At 35.3% G+C, this 19,554-nt stretch overlaps 2 protein-coding genes and 10 non-coding genes across 19 annotated transcripts in view; 9 read left to right on the top strand and 3 right to left on the bottom strand.

Annotated features, from left to right (window-relative positions):
- Nucleotides 1-18: 18 nt before the first annotated feature.
- On the top strand, nucleotides 19-9,449 carry Taf1d (TATA-box binding protein associated factor, RNA polymerase I subunit D). Of its 8 annotated transcripts, XM_077796888.1 has the most exons (14): nucleotides 759-984; nucleotides 1,083-1,206; nucleotides 2,110-2,208; nucleotides 3,111-3,489; nucleotides 4,191-4,366; nucleotides 5,149-5,200; nucleotides 5,579-5,745; nucleotides 6,476-6,524; nucleotides 7,008-7,050; nucleotides 7,279-7,320; nucleotides 7,968-8,059; nucleotides 8,354-8,401; nucleotides 8,708-9,128; nucleotides 9,367-9,448. In XM_077796888.1, the coding sequence occupies exons 3-7, from the start codon at nucleotides 2,138-2,140 to the stop codon at nucleotides 5,723-5,725; spliced, it is 825 nt and encodes a 274-aa protein (XP_077653014.1). In that variant the 5' UTR covers nucleotides 759-984; nucleotides 1,083-1,206; nucleotides 2,110-2,137; the 3' UTR covers nucleotides 5,726-5,745; nucleotides 6,476-6,524; nucleotides 7,008-7,050; nucleotides 7,279-7,320; nucleotides 7,968-8,059; nucleotides 8,354-8,401; nucleotides 8,708-9,128; nucleotides 9,367-9,448. The 8 variants fall into 8 exon arrangements, with proteins under 8 accessions (XP_026251880.1, XP_077653018.1, XP_077653016.1 ...); XM_026396095.2 differs by lacking the exons at nucleotides 759-984; nucleotides 1,083-1,206 and adding an exon at nucleotides 19-108; XM_077796892.1 differs by lacking the exon at nucleotides 5,579-5,745 and having other exon boundaries at nucleotides 758-984; nucleotides 9,367-9,449.
- On the top strand, nucleotides 6,210-6,337 carry LOC113188009 (small nucleolar RNA SNORA40). The gene has a single exon (XR_003301489.1). It is a non-coding gene; the product is annotated as a small nucleolar RNA SNORA40 (small nucleolar RNA).
- Nucleotides 6,838-6,969, top strand: LOC113188005 (small nucleolar RNA SNORA18). The gene has a single exon (XR_003301485.2). It is a non-coding gene; the product is annotated as a small nucleolar RNA SNORA18 (small nucleolar RNA).
- On the top strand, nucleotides 7,097-7,168 carry LOC113188010 (small nucleolar RNA SNORD5). Its single transcript, XR_003301490.1, has one exon. It is a non-coding gene; the product is annotated as a small nucleolar RNA SNORD5 (small nucleolar RNA).
- LOC113188013 (small nucleolar RNA SNORA8) lies at nucleotides 7,761-7,899 on the top strand. The gene has a single exon (XR_003301492.1). It is a non-coding gene; the product is annotated as a small nucleolar RNA SNORA8 (small nucleolar RNA).
- On the top strand, nucleotides 8,140-8,270 carry LOC113188015 (small nucleolar RNA SNORA1). Its single transcript, XR_003301494.2, has one exon. It is a non-coding gene; the product is annotated as a small nucleolar RNA SNORA1 (small nucleolar RNA).
- On the top strand, nucleotides 8,509-8,581 carry LOC113188011 (small nucleolar RNA Z40). Its single transcript, XR_003301491.2, has one exon. It is a non-coding gene; the product is annotated as a small nucleolar RNA Z40 (small nucleolar RNA).
- On the top strand, nucleotides 8,782-8,903 carry LOC113188004 (small nucleolar RNA SNORA32). Its single transcript, XR_003301484.1, has one exon. It is a non-coding gene; the product is annotated as a small nucleolar RNA SNORA32 (small nucleolar RNA).
- LOC113188014 (small nucleolar RNA SNORA25) lies at nucleotides 9,163-9,291 on the top strand. The gene has a single exon (XR_003301493.1). It is a non-coding gene; the product is annotated as a small nucleolar RNA SNORA25 (small nucleolar RNA).
- Nucleotides 9,430-19,554, bottom strand: part of Cep295 (centrosomal protein 295) — a 53,987-nt gene continuing 43,862 nt past the window's right edge. Inside the window, exons 18-30 of the mRNA XM_026396091.2 lie at nucleotides 18,702-18,854; nucleotides 17,548-17,651; nucleotides 16,925-17,024; nucleotides 15,759-16,007; nucleotides 14,827-14,966; nucleotides 13,738-13,912; nucleotides 11,990-12,642; nucleotides 11,236-11,370; nucleotides 10,268-10,355; nucleotides 10,017-10,181; nucleotides 9,774-9,873; nucleotides 9,598-9,697; nucleotides 9,430-9,515 (exon numbers count right to left, since the gene is read on the bottom strand). Of these exons, the coding sequence (XP_026251876.2) occupies nucleotides 9,477-9,515; nucleotides 9,598-9,697; nucleotides 9,774-9,873; nucleotides 10,017-10,181; nucleotides 10,268-10,355; nucleotides 11,236-11,370; nucleotides 11,990-12,642; nucleotides 13,738-13,912; nucleotides 14,827-14,966; nucleotides 15,759-16,007; nucleotides 16,925-17,024; nucleotides 17,548-17,651; nucleotides 18,702-18,854 (2,201 nt within the window). The 3' untranslated portion in view covers nucleotides 9,430-9,476. The remainder of the gene's footprint in view (nucleotides 9,516-9,597; nucleotides 9,698-9,773; nucleotides 9,874-10,016; nucleotides 10,182-10,267; nucleotides 10,356-11,235; nucleotides 11,371-11,989; nucleotides 12,643-13,737; nucleotides 13,913-14,826; nucleotides 14,967-15,758; nucleotides 16,008-16,924; nucleotides 17,025-17,547; nucleotides 17,652-18,701; nucleotides 18,855-19,554) is intronic.
- LOC113188007 (small nucleolar RNA U2-30) lies at nucleotides 17,106-17,175 on the bottom strand. Its single transcript, XR_003301487.1, has one exon. It is a non-coding gene; the product is annotated as a small nucleolar RNA U2-30 (small nucleolar RNA).
- Nucleotides 17,370-17,449, bottom strand: LOC113188008 (small nucleolar RNA U2-19). Its single transcript, XR_003301488.2, has one exon. It is a non-coding gene; the product is annotated as a small nucleolar RNA U2-19 (small nucleolar RNA).

The raw sequence follows: 19,554 nt of genomic DNA, 5'->3' as shown, positions 1-19,554 counted from the left end.
CAGCACTCTCTTCGTCCCGAGAGCTAAGTAGTAACGCGAGAATTCAGCCCCACATTTAGGGAGCTCGCGAGAGTGGCGATTTCTTTTTCTTCCATACGGTTGGAGATGGTAAGCTGCTCGTGTGTGCTGTAGTTCCCGGGTGGGGAAGCTTATGGGCGCGAACCGCCAGGGTTTCATGGCCCGAGTCAGTCGCGGAGTCCTGTTGCAGGCCTCGCATATGTGGCCCAAGGCCCCCACAGCGCGGCGCTTGTGGATGCAGCGGGGGGGGGGGGGGGCTTGTAGATAAGTAGGGGAGAGGCGGTGGCTGTCCGGGCCTTGCCTGCGTGAAGGGCTGCAGGTGTAGTTTTCCCAGGACGCCGTGTTGCTGTGGATCTAGCCTCAGAAATCAGGCCTTGGGGTTGGATTGAGACCTACGTGAGCGCGATTATAGTGTCGGCGTAGTTCACCGAGTCAATATTGATGTTACCTCGTCTAGGCAAATCTTATAGGGTGAAGTCACTATTGTGTGACGCCATTTTTCTTGCCTGAGGTTGGGTGCTTCCTGGAGCTTCTCAGCCAGCGCAAGGTACCAAGTACAAGTTAGTTTCGTTAAGTGTCTTATTTGGCCACGTAGCCTCCAAAAAATAATCCCACAATTGGAAGCGACAACTAAGTAGGGATGCTTTCTACATAGATTTTTTTAAAGTGATTTTGGAGCTAGCTGTATTTCAGTAAATTTACAAAAGAATTGAGCTGGCGCATTAATGCTGTTACAGAGCTGGGGCATTCCAAGAAACTGAGGCAGCCAGAAGACCTACACTTCAAACTCCGACTGTTGCGATCAAGCCAAAGATTTCAGACATGTTTTCAGAATAACAGGCATCAGTTTATTGAAGGGATAGTAAACGGACCCCCAGAGGAGAGAGTTCTCAAGAGAGGAAAGGAAGGGACAGTGTTCCCAGAGAAGTTGTCCTACCCAGGTCCACCTCTCCACTTTACAGCAAGGTGAAATCAGACTTTCAACTACCTATTGCCGTGACAATTCTAGGTTCCCTTGGCCCAAGCTGAGCAGTTCTAATTAGAACTCAAATCAATTTTTACAGGTTTATGGTTAAAAGGAATTATTGTAAGCCAGTTTGGTTTGTGAAAAGGGTCACAAAGTGTCTCCCTCCAGAACAACTTGGAATCCTCTTATCAATGATATTTCCTGCCTTCCTTTCCTTGCAGGTAACAGTTTTCTGAGGAATGTGAAATACTGTCCACTTAGGCCAGGCAAGGCTGCAGGTTAAATACTTTTGGGAAAAGGAAGCATGTGGGGGTCAGAACAGGAAAGTGGGCCCATTTTATAGAATTGTTCTCTTAATCTTACGTCCTCACCATCCTCATCTGTCTTTCCCCTAACAATATTATTGGAGCAAATGTTGATTTTTGAGTAGTTGATGTAATGACAGGATTTTGCATTTAGGAAAACTGTCACATGGATCTGTCTTATTTCACAAATTTGAGATTTTATACCTGAAATAGTTTACTGGTTTATCATTCTAGAACTTAATATCACGGCTTACATGTCAGTTTTAAAGTAAACTAGCTAATACAATGAAAAATGAAAGACGGGAGATGCAGTAAATAGACACATCTTACGTCTTAAGTCTTATAAAGATTTTATTGCTTATTGTATACTAATAGAAAATGGTGACAAGGCAGTTTCTGTGTGGTTTTTAGCTTGCTGAAAATTAGTTTTCATCAACTATAAGATCAAAGACAGAATCAAAGATATGACAATATGAATGCAGAGATGAACATGAAAAGGCAGAGTAAATGAAAATTTCAGGCTTAAGAATTTTAGATTATATATTTGGCCATTGATTGTACATTAGTATTAGTAATTGCACATTAATTATCATGTAAAAACTGAAAGCACCTGTGAATGCAGTTTCTAGGTTTTTTAAAGAAATTGCTATGTTCCTAGAACTTAAAAAGCTTAAGAAGTTATTTTGCCTAAATTCACAGAGTTGCATGGTTCATGTAGAGTGACATGGCTTGACTGCTTGTACTTTCTATATCTTGGCTGTGTAAGCCTTTATTGCTTAGGGAAGCTGCATGACATTTTCTGAATTTTCATAATTTCAGAGAACAGTTTTAAGTCAAAACAGAAGTGATGGATAAATCAGGAATGGATTCCCTTGACTATCTGGTGTCTGATGCAGCTGTGGAAGTTGAAAACCAAAGGTAAATGAACTTTCTGGGGAGAATGGTAGTTTCGGTCAAAGTGTTTAGTGTTTGAATTACTAAGAAAGTATAAATCATTGTGTATAATTGGTTAAGATAATTTCAGTAATTGGAAAGGAAAACAGATGACACCTTCCAGGTTTATTGGATTATTGCAAGTACTTTGATTCAAAATCTATTATACTATAATATATTCTTGGTTTAGGAAGATGGTATCTTCTTGGTATCTCTTCCAGACTGAATTGTCCAGTTTTTGTCTAATAGATTGTATGCTTAGAGGAGACACTAGCAGCAAATCAGACAACTTTTATTGGTTCTTTTTAGTTATACAACAGTAGAATCCATGTTGATATAATTGTGCAAGCAAGCATTTATATCTTATTCTAGTTAAGAATCTCATTCCTATGGACTTATGATGATGGGATTCACTGTTTTCATATATGTATCTGGGAAAATTCTGTCAAATTAATTCCACTGTCTAATCTATTGTATTCTACCCCTCACTATTCCCCACCTCCATATTATGGGTTAGCTTACACATATCAAAGAATATTTGGCCTTTGGTTTTGGGGACTGACTTACTTCACTTAGCATGTTAGTCTTCAGATTCATCCATTCGCAGGCAAATGTCATTAAGTCATTCTTCATTGCTGAGTAATACTCCTTTGTATATATTTGCCACATTTTCTTTATTCACTCCTTAGATAACATTTCTTTTTTAACAGTACTATGGCCATTTTAGATATGGTTGTCAGGACCTGAGACTAGCTGGTACTGTACCTTTCTGAAAATATTTAGGTATTCTGAGAATGTTTTCCTGAGTTGATCCTAGAAGAAAAGCACATGTGTGATTGAGTATTAAGAGTAATTAGCATTACAACAGAATTTTTTCATTTTCCTAGTGATGACTCCTCATCTGGTAGCAGCTTATTTAAAACCCAGTGTGTTACTTCCCCACCTAAAAGAAGCCAAAGAAACCCCACTAGAAAATTTGTTCATTCACCTGAAAGTGTTACAGATTCATCAAGTGATTCATCTATAGAACCAAAACCATTGAGTTTAAAAGCTATTTTTGAAAGATTTAAGAAAAAGAAACGAAGAAAGAGGAAGAGAAAGTACAAGCCAAAATTAAGAACAAAGGAAAAGCCAGAAGGAAGAAGAAAAACCAAGAGGTCACAAATAGATAAGAAACAAATTAAAAACAAAGGATCTAGACTCCCATTTTTACAATCTGAGAATGAAAGAAAACCATTACCTTGGAGAAAAATTTTAGCCTTTGAGGTAAGTTAGTATTTTGTATGTAATGGATACACAAAAATAAAATGTCTGAAATGACCTGGCCATTTATAGAATTGTCTTAAGATATACCTGGACCAGTTTTCAGGTCCTTCGCAGTTTTCAGGATACTATTCTATATTTACTTCACATAAAATCTACTCCATCATAAAGGACAAACTTCACTAGTGTTTCTGGGTATACTCTTCCTGGCATATTTCTTCTGTGAATTTAAGAATCTGAATAATGGCAGGCCAAATCTGCTTAATATAAAATCCCTTGGTGTCATCAGGTCTTTAAACATAACCCTGAAGCAAATGATTCCCCAGTTTTTGCATTAATACAAGTTGGACTGGTATCTCCAAAGTGTAGTAGACATTAAAGGTTAGCTGTTTCTGATGGAATTCCTTCGTGAATAATCTAATACTTAGCAGTATATTTGACAATTGACTGCTGAATGAATGCATGATTAATATAAAGTCTTGCTGGAACTTATAATTATTTGAGAGGATTGATGTTTTTTGTAATCTTTTGTTTAAGAATATTATAATAAACATTTGGTAATTTGGTTCAGAAGTACAGAATGGTTAGGATTCAAGTGTGTGAGTGAGGGTATGATTAATTGTTTTAAATATAAGTATCTGACTTTTTCATGGAGTAAGACACCTTAATTTTGTAAGACTAAGACAAAAATGTGTTTTTAATAGCAAGCTGTTGCAAGAGGATTTTTTAACTACATTGAAAAATTGAAGTATGAACACCACCTTAAGGAATCCTTGAAGCAAATGAATGTTAGTGAAGATTTGGAAAAAGAAGATCTTGATAGTCGTAGATACAAATATTTGGATGATGATGGATCAATTTCTCCTATTGAAGAGTCTGTGTAAGTGGAATCATGTAAAATAACTTTGGGCATAGATTATATGTAACTTAAGAGACACCCATGAGTTGATGGTAGGACTGCAGATTGGCAGCAACTTGGAAAGCACTATGGAGATTCCTAAGGTCTAGGAATTGACTACCATATGACACAGCTATACCACCTCTTGGTATTTATGTAAATGAATCAGCATATTGTACTTAATTGTCATACCCATGCTTATTACAGCATAGTGCCCCATAGTCAAGTAATGGAACCAGCATAGGTGTCATTCAGCAGATGAATGAAGAAATATGGTATATATACATACTGGAGTTTACGTCCTCACAAAGAATGAAATTTGGATAGAAGTGGAGAACATGTTAATTTTTTATTATGCTTTGGGGTTTTACCAAATTGTTGGGCTTTGGGGCTCTCCTGTCTCAACTCCCCAACTCTATGGATTTATAGGCATGTGCCACCTCACTCAGCTACCATTAATACATAGATACCATCAAAACATAGACATATAGTAGGTTAATTAGGATATTTTAGCTGAACTCGGCACACAAAACATCCACTATTAAAACAAGACGTGACTAGTATTACTGTTTGAATTATGTCAGCAGAATATATAACTAATTAGAATATTTTATCATTAAGTTGTGCCTTTTTAAAAGTATTTTTATTTATTAATTTATATATAGTGCTAAGAATAAAACCCAGTGCTGAACACACATTAGGCAAGTGCTTTTACCACGAGACATAACTCCACCTCCATTAACTTATGCATTTTAATATTACAGAGCAGATGAGGAGACTGCACATCTTGAACATGAATGTGATATCAAGTTGGTAGTAAGTGATTTATTTTTATCCTGTCGTGAGGAATGCTGAAGTTAGTATAGGAGGAATATTATGTCCAATAATTTCGGCAGGAAATAATAATTTATATAATTGATAATGAGAAAATGGGCTCTTCAATTTTTTGGTCTTTATGGGGGGTTAGATCAAGGAACTTTTGCATGCTAAATGAGTGATCTACCATTGCATTCCATGCCTACCCCTAATTTTATGAACGTTTTAATGCGTGGTGTTAGGCTATTAAAAGAAAAAATATGCAGATGCTAATTTAGATTTTTAAAATCTAGATGTAGTTTAGTTTATTTCAAGTAACCTAGTCTTTAAACATTTGTAATTGCTTTTAGTTATTGTTTAATATTCTTTTTAATGCAGGAGGATAGTTGTTTTATAGTAAGTTCTGACTTCCCAAAGAAGACAAACATATATCTAGAGCATGAGAATAATAATAAAGAAACCACTTTTTCTAAAAAGCGAGCTTCTAATGCCAAAAATATTGGACAGAATACAGAGTGCCCTTAAAGGAGATGAAGTCAAAGCAGGTAAATAATATACAGAAAAGTGACTTTTCATAGGAAGAAATGAGTAAAGAAGTTTAATGTGCATAAATGTGAAAGCCTTGTGAAAGAGAAAATAACAAGCAACTTGTGAATAACTTTGTAAAACAAATGTAAAGAATAACTTTAGTAAGATTTTAATCCTGAATAGAAAGATAAAACCAAATATTCAATTTCCTTAGATTTCCTAAAACATTTCTTACTGACAAATACCAAAGTGGCATTTTTTTTTCCCCAGTGGAGATCGAACCAAGTGGTGTTCTACCACTGAGCTACATCCAAAAATTTGAGACTGGGTGGGGATTCAGAGCCTGGCCTCAAGTCTCAGCCTCTTCACTGGGATTAGAGATGTGTGCCACTGTGCTCTGCTTTCAACTTCCATTTTTCTTTCTACTGTAATCAACATTGTGCAGCTAGCTATTCTATTAAAATACACTGCATTGTACAGTAGCACTTGTGTGTGTTTTTGTTTAACTTTTGGACAAAGACTTGTAGACAAGTGCAAAAAATAAATCCTCTTTTGCAACCCAGAACTCATTGTTCAGTATGAGTTTTGATACATATAAGCAGGTATACTGTCTATTATAGCTTAAAATGATGTGATTTGATAAATGAAAAGGTTCTAAAACGAGAATCTCAGCTTTGTTGATTGCATGTTCCAATTTTCATATTGGGATTCAAGAGAAAGGTTTTGTTTTTTTTTTGTTTTTTGAAGGCTGTCTTTTCAGAAAATGATGCATTGGTTTGAAGATATTTTAACTGGTGTAAGTATATTAGATTAATTCATTTTAATGAAATACTTGTGGCTTTATTTAATTTTGAATTATGACATTGACTGCCAGAAAGCAATCTTGGATTCAAATATTTTATAGTGCTGAAGTACTGGTTTCATTTTACTTGAAAGTTTTCTTAGGAAGTCTTAAAACATGGTTTCCCAGTTCAAGTATACTCAATATTTAAAAGGGAGGGTGAAATTCAATGGTTATTATTATTATTTTTAACTATAGTTCTATTGTGCATCAGAAATTCTTGCTAATCATTGTTTTCCTCTGGAGTCTTCCATTTATCTAAACACTGGTTGAGGTCTATCCCGATGGGGCTTCTCTTGTAGCCACTCGTCGTTGGAAACGCCTCATAGAGTAATTCTGTGGTTTTGCTTTCCTCATAGGACTGTTTGTTAGGCCTGTGGGAAGTAACTGCAAGACAATTAAAAAGTATGAAAGACCTAATTTTTCTTTTTATCTTAGATATAGGCATATTCCACATTTGCAGTACTGAGTGTGATAATAGGTAAGTTTTTGTAGGATTCAGTATAATCCTTTGGAATGCCATTACAGTTCAAATGATGAATTTAACTGTTCAACTGCTGAATGACACAGATATGAACTAAAACTTTATTCTGACAGAGCTGAATGAATATATGTGTCTGCACATGAAACTTCCCTTATGTTTTGGTTTTTATATTAGAATATTTATAGTGTCCCTCACTAAATTTTTCATTTGGTAATTTCTCTATAGGAGTGAATATGATTTGAACTTGGTGATTTTTATGTTAGAGAAGTAAGTGAAATTTTTACTAATTTATTAAGGACTTGAAGATCTTAGGCATTCTAACATTACATGAAGTATTTCCTAACTTCCTCCTTTGTATTACATGACAGCTCTACATGATTTATTCTAACACCATGTTTGCCTGGATTTGTTGATTCAATAGGAAATGAAAGGCATTCTGACAAATGAAAGGCTTTGACAATTTGAGCAAGTGACATTGACATTTTTAGTGTGGGAATGGGACTCATGGCCTTATATCCTACGCAGTATTTAGAGAGGCTGGATCATTTAAGAGTTTTTTGTCTTCATACATACGTATACTTTTTTTTGCGTTACAATTCTTATTACACATATATACCAGGTCATTAGAGTTTTTAAAGGTAGTTTCCTCATCACATTTTTTGGCAGCAGCACAACAGACTTGGGAATAGAGGGAACAGTTTAGTCTCCGCACTGCATGGTATCTGCACTCAGCAGTTTCTTCCTGCTGGCGTGTTCAAAGGACAGTGCAATAGAAATTCAGTATCTGGCATCGTTGGTTTTCTTGGCTTTGTGCATGTTAAACCTGGTATTTCTATTGATACAGCATTTTTATAGGTATTTGTTAGTTCATTTTAATAGTCTTAAATGGTGAATAATGCTTTTCTTTTTGTAAGGTGTCAACACCTGAGAACCAAGCAGATCCATCTATATCCCAAAGTATAAGGCTTTGTTGATATTGCTTCTGCTGTTTGTTTTCTCCTATTTGGTAAGCAGAAAAGAAATTTCATACAGATATAGAAGCCCTTTTGCATAGTGTTTGGGTAAGCTTCAGAGGAATATTTATAAAGCCTCATTCTAGATGAGAATGGGCACTGTTGATCGGTGTTCAGAATTGGTCAATGTGGCTAAATTGACACAGGTTATGCTTCCATCACAGTATCTATCTTGCAGTGGTGACAATGAGACCTGTAACATTTTGCTTAAGTTCATAAGTGAAAATATTGAAAAATGTTAAAAATGATAAGAAATGATTAATGAAATTGTACAATTCAATTCCTAGGATCCTAAAGTCAAATTACTTGAAGAAATTAAATCCTGAATAACTTAGGTAAGATTTTTACTTGTTACAAAAAGGCAGTCTAATAATCATTGCACCCAAATCAGATTTTTCAGTATTTAAGAGGAAAAGATATAACTGTGCTCAACACTGATTAGCTATGTTATGATGATGGGCAATATGTTCAACTGCTCTGAATGGGCTGAATGAAAATAGCCTTTCTGAACATCCAAATTTAAATATACTATGTATTTTCCAAAATGGTTGTCCTTAAAATGGTTAGTGATCAGGGCATTTTGGGTTCTCTAAATGATTGGATGAAATGATGACCGCATTTTAAATATAATTTTTTCACAGGTGGAGAATTGTGAAATCATCTGGCAAGTAACTTTTTTTTTTTTTAACCTTATAATGTATTTTCCAGGGTATAATGGTCATTACCAAGGCTTTTAGAATACAGTTTCTTATTTGCTGTGGACATGACCATAAAATAATTCCCTCTAGGGGTTTTGTATCTGCTACTTTGCTAGCATTCAACCTATTGGGAACATTCAAGTATACTTTTTTTTTTTTTTTGTCTATGTTGCCTAGACTTTTAAAACATTCAGATTCTCACCATGGTAGATAATTAGGTTTCTGGGGCCAAACCACACAAACTGTTTACACCAGTTTGGTGATATGGCTCCAGAACTCATTCTTGATTGCTCTAATTCTCTATATCCTTATTATATTATAGGGCTCTTGAAACAAACAGATAAGCATCAGATCTTCTAAAAAGGTATGTGTGTGTACTTGAGACCTATATAATACAATGGTCATTTCAAAGAGGGCTTTTGGGGCTGTGAAACCAGGAGCCCTTAACGCAGTGACCACAGATTGATGTTCTCCACAGGACCCCATAGTCACTCAGTAGTGCTGTATATTCCTGAGGAGATAACATTTATTTAGCAACTTGTGATCATGAAGATTGATAGATGTGGGAATGTTTAACCAACAATGTCTATGCTCTTTTTTAGGGTATTCTTGGAATGGACAACAAAGGAATCACAATGGAAATTCCTTAAATAAAAATTTATTGACTTAAAATTACACAATTTTAAAAGAAAAACACCATTCTAAAGAAGAGTCAGCCTGTATTTTTGGCTCGAAGTTTCTCTAGTGTTTTCTGTGGAGAGAATAAATAAAAAATAAGCAGCAGTTCCTATTGTGGTATGCCCTAAATATAAGAAGGGAGGGGGCTTGTTTACCTTATGAAATTCTTTTGCCCTTTCTCTGTTCTGGGCATAAGCTTCTTGTTTTGCTTTTTCTACCTTTTGTTGTTTCACTTCAGCTAATTGATTATATAGTCTGAAAGTAATTTATATGGAATTAAATACAATATTGAAGAAAAATGAGCTGCTAAGAATAAAGAAAAAAAAGCTACCTTAGAGCCCTTTGGTGCATGAGGGTGTGCGCATTCTTTCTTTCTTCTGGAAAATTCATTTTAACTTTATTGACTCCCTTAAGGCGACTCACAGATGAACCTGGGAAAAGGGAAATAAAGGCCAGATTGTAGAGTCTCAATGCTTACTAGGGCATAGGCAAAGCCCTGGTATGACAATTTTAATTTCACACAATCATCCAGGAAAGTGGTTGAGAGTCGATTGATTATTCAAAGACAGCATACCTGTACACTGTTTCTCCTTAACTGTTTTGGTTTGGGAATTTTCAGTGAGTTTACTCTTATTCCTTATTTCTTTCTGCCTCTGGTAGGATCTCTCCAAAAATGATTTTTTTCTCTTTACAAATGCTTCTTGTAAGCTTCCTGCCATGGTACATTTTGGCAGTGTTTCTATTTTAAGAAAGAGTTGGAGCCGTGCTTGAATTATTTAAGTATATAGCTTATATAGACTCACCATTTCAGATACTCAGCCATACCTGTAGATTCTGTTGACTTCTGCATAGAAAACTCTGATATGACTGGATAATCTGAATTTTCTGTTTCTGATGGAATGAATTCATTCACCTAAAGACAGGAAAATTCAGTCATGTTGTCCTCTTCAAAAAATGATTTGTCACCAAAATTAGGACTCCATTGTTCTGCCAACTATCTGTACAAGTCCTTGAACATCTTAAACATGTTCTTTATTAGTGTGTTAGGTGGGGGAACATAAATTTGTGTTGTTTTGGAACCCTTGGTTCCCACCACCTTAATTGTCTCAGTTGTTTTGGGGCAGCATTATAGGTATTCTGAGCCTGGCTTACAACTTGCCATCTCTCCTGCCTCAGCCTCTGGTAGTAGGCAGTGTACTACCATGCTTGGCTTATATGGCATTGCTCTTATAGCCCTTTCCCATCTATCTGTGTATTCCCACAACCTGTCATGTTAATTTCCTCTTATACCTAAAAAGAATTTTTTTTTTTTAGCACTGGCTTTTAGAAAACACTTTTCTGCATCAGTTAGCTAGTAAGAAATGACCTAAAACCACAACTGGAATATTACAAATGTGATCAAGAAACAATAGACAATGAAAGTAGAGTCCAGTTAGGGTTCACACTACCAAGTGTGTGAGGATCAGATGGTCTGCTTGTAGTGGAACAAAGAACATGCAGAGAATTTACTATTCACTGTTTTTCAAACAGCAACATCTTTTCAGATCTGCAAAATTCAAAGTAAAGTGAATTTGCCCCAGACCTGGAATTCCTTACCTTTTAGGATACCTGCTTCTCAAGTCTTACTATCTACACCATCATGAATGTGTATATTGGGGACTGCAAAGCAATGCATTTAGGAGGCCTTGAGGGCTTTAGCCATGTTGCATGCCTTGTGTAAATTATTCTGTTCCCCAATTCAGTCAGATTCCTGTATAAGGCATATTTAAATTAATGACTGCTATAAAATTTACCTGAAGGTAGCCTTTTCCCCCATTCTTCTCTTCTAGAGATAAGTTTGCAAATTCAGCTTCAATCATGCTAATATCACTGGTGCTTACTAAAGTAAGTTCTGGTTCTTCCATTATACCATGACCAGATTCTGTCTCCTGGTAAAACAAACGTGAAGTCATGAAAATAGCCCTTTAAATGTTCAAAATATACAATTTGCACTTTGAATCTTACGTGGACATAAATGCAAAAATACTGTAGAGTAAGATCAACAGATGATAGATTCCCCCTTGGGACCTACCCCCACCACAGCATACTAAAAATACTAGAATGGACTTTGGGCATGGGGTAGGTAAAATAGTATGGTAGCTGTATTGAAAGGATTACTAACCAAAATAAATGTTAATGTGGCTAGACAGATGGGGAATTATAGAACTGGAGAGGGTATATCCTAAAGACAGCAGTGGCTATTGAGTTCCAGCCAAATGTAGGCCACAAGACCAGATTATGTTCCAAAGGAAGTAACTAGTTTTACATAATGAAGAATGTAAAGGAGGAAAAAACAATAACCAACTAAAACACCTCTGTGGTTATAGATGAAGCCCTTATTTTCAGTCTTTTATCAGTGGAAAGTTAACAACCAAAAAAACAAAGTAGTAAAACTCTTAAACATAAGCTTTCAAAATTTGGAAATTTTCTCATTTCATCTCAGAAATATTAATAAGTAACCTTATTGCTTCATTTATATTGAAAAATCTTTCCATAGATTTCACTTACCCAGATTGGAATAGAACTCTGTAATGAAAATGATCCAGAACTTTTAAGAGACTCTGATTGTGCTATTTGAGACAGGTTTATGACTTGTGGAGTTTCAGTTTTAGTTGAATTCTCAAAATATTTTTCATTTTGTATACTTAATGAATGTGGTGTCTGAACTGAAGTTCCCATCTCCGCTGTTCTTACACATAACTGAGAATCAATTTCAACATGTGGATCTGTAGCTAAAACTCCACAAGTTTCATTTTCATCTGCAGTGAGTCCTTGGCTGGGTAACACTGTAAGGACATCTTTTTTGGATAATTCTTCAAAGTCCCATCTTTCTCTTCTGCTTTCTTGTTCATGTTTTATTAAGCACTCACTAGAGGAAGAACTACAAGGAGTACTATGCTGTACTTGTAATTGATGAAATACATTAGCCTCATCCGATGAACTGTAAGTGGAATTTAAATTTCCTCTGGAAACCTGGAAATGAACACTTTTTTTCTTATTTTGTAATATTTCAGTCTGTTCTTTGGAGGGATAGTTCTGATTTTCCATGCCTTGGGAAGTATCTCTTGCTTCAATGCTAAAAATAGTTGGTAGGTCAGCATGCTGGCTCCCCTCCTGTGAAGAAAATTCTGGCAGAAGCTGTTGAAAAGATTGTTCAGATCCTGCATTTAAAAATTTTAAAAATCAGTCTTATAAATTTTATCTCTCATAGTTAAGCTTTTCCTAGTTTTAAGAGTGAATAATGATGTGTAAACATATGACTAGACAAATAAAAGATGGTCACAGTGATTTTTCAATCAACTCTACAGCTCCTAACACATATTGCCTCTTTTTCTAATGTTTAATAAACACAATTTGGGTATCAGACAAAATGATGATTTTCCTCTATGAAAGAACAATATTGATTTTGAACAAATAGAATAAAATGTACATGTATGTATGTCATGTGTATAGGTATATACATAGATATGTGTGTGTAAAAAAGTTCTATTAGGCTAGAACTAGAGGTAGAAGTAGAATTGAAGGTCAAGAGGTAACTCTTGCTTTTTATATTACAAAGTTCAGTATCGTAAAAATGCAAACTAAACATTTTTTACTTCTGTTATTTTTAGTTTTATTGGCACATTATAATTACACATTATAGTGAGATCTGCTATTACATATTTGTATACATACAACAATATAATTTGGTCAGTTTTATTCCCCAGTATGAGACTATAAAGAACAGAAATTTATTTTTCCACTTCTCTTATTTAACTAAATACATAAAACCTCTAATACTGAGGACAGGAATGAGGACAAATCTAGGGGGACCAGGTATAATTTCCAAGGAAAGGGATATAAGGAACCATGAAAAAAATCACTTAAGTTAACCTTTTTTATTCCAGTGTCCCAGATACTATTTTTGCCCAATGTCCTATGTAAAAGATCATATTGTTCCAGTGTCCTATTTATAGGACATTTTTATTTTCATTCTTTTTTTAAAAAAAAAATTTATAGTTATAGGTGGACACAATATTTTATTTTTATGTGGTGCTGAGGATTGAACCCAGTGCCTCACGCATGCTAAGCGAGCACTCTACCACTAAGCCACAACGCCAGCCCCTGTATTTTCATTCTTAATGATCATAAAGGATATACAAGGTATAGGTTTTGATTTCCAATACATTTGAATGCACCAGTATGCACCTAAAATATGTGCAGAATTGAAAACTTGGGATTTAATGGATTAACATTTTTTATTTAGTCATACCTACCCTCAATATCATCTGTAGCAAAACTCTGAGCTGCAGCTTGAGCCAGGTTAAGGTCTGGTGGCTGGTTTAGGCTAGTGTTAAAAAAAGGATGCAAGCTGGCCTTTCTCAGTGCTGTGAAAGAAACTGTACTTTTGGGTGCAGTGGCACTGTGTCTTTCAGATGAAAGATCTGAGGTCTGACAGAAAAAAACAAGGAAAGGCTGATTGTATATTATTAGTTGTATCAATAATCACTTTCTTTGATATTACTTTTCCTTAATTACTACTTTACTAACACAGTGATACTTTGCTGATTTATAAACCCAATTCTTTCTTTCAGTCAATATGAGATGTAAGAAAAAGATTACTTAGGAAAAAAAAACAGTGAACTAAACAAGTGGAAATTAATTTTCGGATTTATTCAAACAGTATGGGATGTCAAGATGTTGGGCTATGGAAGTAGAAAGTCCCAGGTTTGAATCTCACTTCCTTCACTGTGTAGGAAAATACTTTTAAAACTTTTGCAAAGTCATATTTACTTATTTAAATATGTTAAAACTGTACCAATGAAGTAAATTTTAAAAAGCAAACAAAAACAATTATCAGGCCTATATGGGGTCATATGCACTAGCTAAAGATACTGCAGATAGGATAAAATTCTAATTAGCTCTCTTCAATCTTGGTTCCACATTTAAAAACAAACACAGACATTCTGATTTAACTGATCTGGGGTATAGTCTGGGCATTGGGATCTTTTTTTTTTTTTTTTTTTGGTACCAGGGATTGAACTCAGGGGCACTCAACCACTGAGCCACATGCCCAGACCTATTTTGTATTTTATTTAGAGACAAGGTATCTCTGAGTTGCTTGGTGATTCGCCATTGCTGAAGCTGGCTTTGAACTCTCAATCCTCCTGTCTCAGACTTCCAAGCCACTGGAATTACAGGCGTGTGCCGCCAAACCCAGCATGGCATTGGGATTTCTTAATAAAGTTTCCCTTTTATTTCTAAAAGGCAGTCAAGGCTGAGAACCATTGTTCAACAAAAGAAAAAAAGAATTAAAACTGTGCTTAAATATTCACTTGCCAAAAAGAGTATCTATTTTAATATACCTGGTAAAAGTTTCTGTCGTCTTGAGAAATCCCAGATGACAATGATGATAAATCAAAATCTGGATGCGGTTCTAAGGGTTTAAAGAGCTGACGATGCAGATTTGGAAAAATATGTTCCAATTCTGGAAAGTCAAGGTCAACTGTTGGAATTTTGAGGGGAATAAAAGGATAGTTATTTTTTAAAGATAGTTATTTTTTAAATTTAAAGTAAAGTCTAGAAAATGAGTACTAAAAATATTCATTAAAATCCTTTTTTGGTAACTCCAATGCAACATAATTATTTTTTTCATGATCAGTAGATGTTTTCAAATTAAGTCCTATGATGATTATTTCCAAGGCACTAAAAAATATGGATCCTCTCTCTAAAACATTTGAAGAACATCAGTTTTCATTTCTATCAGCTTCTGACTTCTAGGGTTAATTAGGAATAACAGGCCATATATGATCATTGCTTTGCTATAATCTTTGCTGTTCTCACCTCAGGATCAATGATTAAAAAGAAAAAGAAAAAAGAGGGAAGGTGCACTGTACTCAGTATTACCATGGGCCAAAATTGTGCTTCATGTACCATTTCCTTCAAACTCTAACATCCTTCTTTTAGAGATGATTAAAGGGTATATTAAATTTTGCCCATAATTTCAGTTAGGAAATAGCCTATAATTCAAATCTATTTCTGAATTCTGAGCCCTACCTGGCCCCACCTGGAATAGGGAACATTTCAAAAGCAAAGGAAGATTTGCTCATTAATCTCTCCTTGTTCTTCAAACTGGTTCCAGATACTTTCTCTAATTAAACGCCCTCTATATTTTCTATGGTTTAACTGTGTTGCATTAGGCGATAAAAACATGAAGCTCAAACAGTAAATTGAAACTAAGAAGGATAAAAGGTGAAAACTTAATTTATATGAAAGTATTCCTTTAAAACAATTTTACCCTGCAAGTCTGTTTTCTCAGGCCTCAAATCTGCTTCATTTATGTACTTGTCTGTGGTCTGCTGAAAGTGTGTGTGACCAGATGTAAATTCTTCTACTGCAGGCAACAGAGATTTATGAACATCTGAAGAGTTCTGCTGATGATAAATAACTTGTGTTGAAGGAATTATAGAACTTAAAATATCCATTTCCTCCTCTTTACTGCTGGTAGATTTTTGTTCCCGGTAGTCCATGTGCTCTGAAAATGACTCTGAAAATTGAGTTTAATGAAAATATTTGACATTAACAACATATTCCTTTTAACACTTCCTTAAAGACATATTCTGATAGAGACATGGCAATATATAATGCTAAAGATCAAGAAAGAAAGTTGCTCAGATTTCCACTGAATGGTAAAATGTGGCATGAGTAAATATTTCTCAAAGAGTTGTTGGCGATCTACAGAGCATCTTTGTGACTTCCAGTCTTATTTATTTATTGTGGTACCTGGCAGAGGGGGTGGATTGAACTCAGGCGTGCTCTACTGCTAAGCTACACTTTCAGCCCTTTTAATTTTTTGAGACAGGATGTCAGTTGCTGAGGGACTTGCTAAGTTGCTGAGGCTAGCCTCCAACTTGGTATCCTCCTGCCTCAGCCTCTGGAGTCACTAGGATTACAGATATGTGCAACTATACTCAGCTTTATTTTTTATTTTGAGACAGTCTCACTGAGTTGTCAAGGCTGGCTTTGAACTTGTTATCCCCCTGTCTCAGCCTCTCAAGTAGCAGAGATTACAAGCATATGTCACCACACCTACCTCCACTTTTAGAATGTCACTCTAATACAGTTTTTTTTTTTTTTTTTTTTTTTTGTACCAGGGCACTTAACCACTGAGCCACATCCCCAGGCCTTTTTTGTACTGAGACATGGTCTCACTGAGTTGCTTAGTGCCTCGCTTTTGCTGAGGCTGGCTTTGAACTCATAATCCTCCTGCCTCAGCCTCCCAAATCACTGGGATTACAGGTGTGTGCCACCATGCCCAACCACTGTCTTATATTTTATTTGGCATGAATACTTTGCTTTTGAGATTTAAAGAAACTATTCTCCCAGCTCTGCCCCGCCAAGTACACTATGAAAAAGCAATGTTTCCTCCCACCACTATATTGCAACTAAACTGGATGTTATTACCTGGATCCGTAAGGCTCAAATCTGTGTTTTCATAACTTATAAAGCTCCCAGTAGAAAGAGTTACTGAAGATAATGGCTCATGAAAAATTCGTTTGTCAGTCTAAAAATTTAAGGGAAATATTATATCATGATGTAGCTTAAAAACTCTATAAACTCTAAAAACCTCAGAAGTTGTCAATTCTGAGCTCAGGTCAAGTGTAGAAACCTTCATAGTTACAAAGGTCAGTAGTAAAATTTTTTCATCATTGCTCAGAAATGATTAGCCTTGGATAAACACTCTTAGATAAACTCTCTCTCTCCCCTCCCCAATCTCTCTCATCCATTAGCATGTCCTCAGTTATTCAGTTACCTTTGTGAAAAACACACACACACACACACACACACACACACACACACACACACACAGACACAAGCCCCAATTGTTTTAAATGACTACAGTTTTGCTTCTCAGAACACTACAGATCATGCATCAGATTGACTAGGATGTCTTCTGATGTTCAGATTTGGCTATTTTCATCATTGATCCACTCTAATAAGAGCAGATCTCAGAGAACATAGACAAACTAAAGAGAATATGAAACCAGAAAGTTCCAAAATTTAGTATATACAGAGACATTACTAACCTGATCATCTGGTTTTACAGCTGGACCCAGATGTGCACGCTCTTCCTCCTCCAGAGCATAACTTAATATTGCATGATTCTCAACATCAGATTCTTTGACTTTAACTAAAATATGAATTTCAGAATTCAAAATGAGGAGGAAATGGTTTGGATTAGAAAAAATTAAATTCTTAGCATCAGAGAGCACCAATCTGTGCTTTCCTACAATTTACTTTTTAAAATTGCCTTGTCTTAGAGTAAAAAGAAAATCTAGTTTTTGTTTAAAACACTGAGTAGCATTTTTTTTTAACTGTAGTTGTCACTATTATTTCATGAATAAAATCCTTTAAAAATACATGAATGTTAGGGCTAAAAGATGGAAAAGGGCTATTTTCAATCTTATATGTTCATTTATTATAGATTTTTTTTTTTTTTTTACAAAAAGCATGTTATTATTTTCATACAGAAAAAGTTGAACAAGGGAAGTGAAATTTATTTAGAATATTAGTGATTTTGCTTTTAAATAGTTTCATTAAGTAAATACTAGTAGGAGGTCTATGAGGGTTGTTAAGTTTTATATAGCTGGCAGTTCTACAAGTTTTGTGCTTAAAGCCTATTTGTAACAATTCACATTTTAAATGAGATACACTACTATGAAATATTATCTTTAAAAAGTTCTATATTTGGCACTCTATATTTGAGCTGTTCAGTGATAAAGCCTCTGGGGTTATAGTTCAGTGGTAAAGCCTCTCTATATCTATCTATCTCCAACTGTTTTATGTATAATATGCTTACTGACTATATAGAATACAGTTCTAATACTGCTTTATTAGCTGTAAACCACTTTTTAAATATTTACCTTTTATAACCAGGTTTTTTTTTGTTTTAGCTCCCGTCCATTACTTCTTTTTTATCATTGATCCACTTTAATAAGATAGTGCTGGGATTAAACCCAGGGCTTGTACATGCTAAGTACACACTTTACCACTGAGCTATACCCCCAGCCTTTGCCCTCATTATTTTTTAACAAGTGCACAGAACAAGAGTATGGGTGTACCATAATGATCTGATTACCAACAGTCACTGAGGTTATTCATCATCTTAGAAATCACCCTACAATAAATATCATTTAGTCCACATATCCCTGAGCACAACACCACCATATTCATCTCTCACCTGTTTCATCACCATCACTGCTGCAGATACTCTCTTGGACAGCTGGTTGAAGACAACCAACTGGAACACGGGTCACTGGGCTCTCAAAGAAAATTTGTTCTCGGCTTATTGAGACCCTCATGGGGTCTCTGTCTTGATAAAAATTTTGATTACCTGGGAGGAATTAAAAAAAAAAAGTCATCAAATTTTTGCTTAAGTTTCCAGAGCTAGCTAAAACTAAAATGACAATTTAGATTAACTAATGATACCCCCATATCCTAACATTGATGATACTTCATTATTGATCACAGGAAAAATGCCTGGAAAACTTATTAACATTAGTAGTGTTTTAAGGTATAATATAAAGTTCAAAAATAGCAACAACAAATAGAAAGACATCAAATGAGGGGCTCAGAAGAGAGGGGAAAGTAATCAGGATGGCAAAAGGTAAGGATTTATAGGATTCTCTCAAGTGCTGGTTCTTGACCTGGGTAAAAGAAACATGGTTTATTCAGTGACTTGTAAATCACTGAAATAAAGCCTTACAATTGGTGTATCTCGTTGTTATACTTTGACACAAAAATAAAAACAAGCAGAGGCCCATGAGATACCCTAAAGAAGCAAGCCAATCTACCGGAATCAGATAAAACTTGGGAATTAAACGGACTAGAATATTATGAAAGGAAGATGTGTCCAGGAAGAGAAAAAAGGGATCATGTTTAAAACTACATACTTGGAACAATTAGGTCTTCTGGTCTCCTGATCTCCCTATCTCTCAACATCATCCCGAGATGAGGCCTGTTTTCTAGATAAACAGTATTCAATACACTCTGAATTCAGGGGCATTAGGCACAGAAATGAGGCAAGGGTGGGA

This window comes from Urocitellus parryii, chromosome 4 (genome assembly GCF_045843805.1).
Source record: "Urocitellus parryii isolate mUroPar1 chromosome 4, mUroPar1.hap1, whole genome shotgun sequence".
NCBI lineage: Eukaryota > Metazoa > Chordata > Mammalia > Rodentia > Sciuridae > Urocitellus > Urocitellus parryii.
Note: the sequence above shows the minus strand (reverse complement) of the source record. Positions and strands in the feature narration are given on the sequence as shown.

Bases quoted from the DNA above. Each gene is read 5' to 3' on its own strand.
- Taf1d (XM_077796891.1), top strand. From the start codon at position 2,138: ATGGATAAATCAGGAATGGATTCCCTTGACTATCTGGTGTCTGATGCA. The intron at 4,367-5,148 runs GTAAGTGGAATC...TTAATATTACAG, and splicing joins TCTCCTATTGAAGAGTCTGT to AGCAGATGAGGAGACTGCAC. The intron at 5,201-5,578 runs GTAAGTGATTTA...TTTTTAATGCAG, and splicing joins AATGTGATATCAAGTTGGTA to GAGGATAGTTGTTTTATAGT.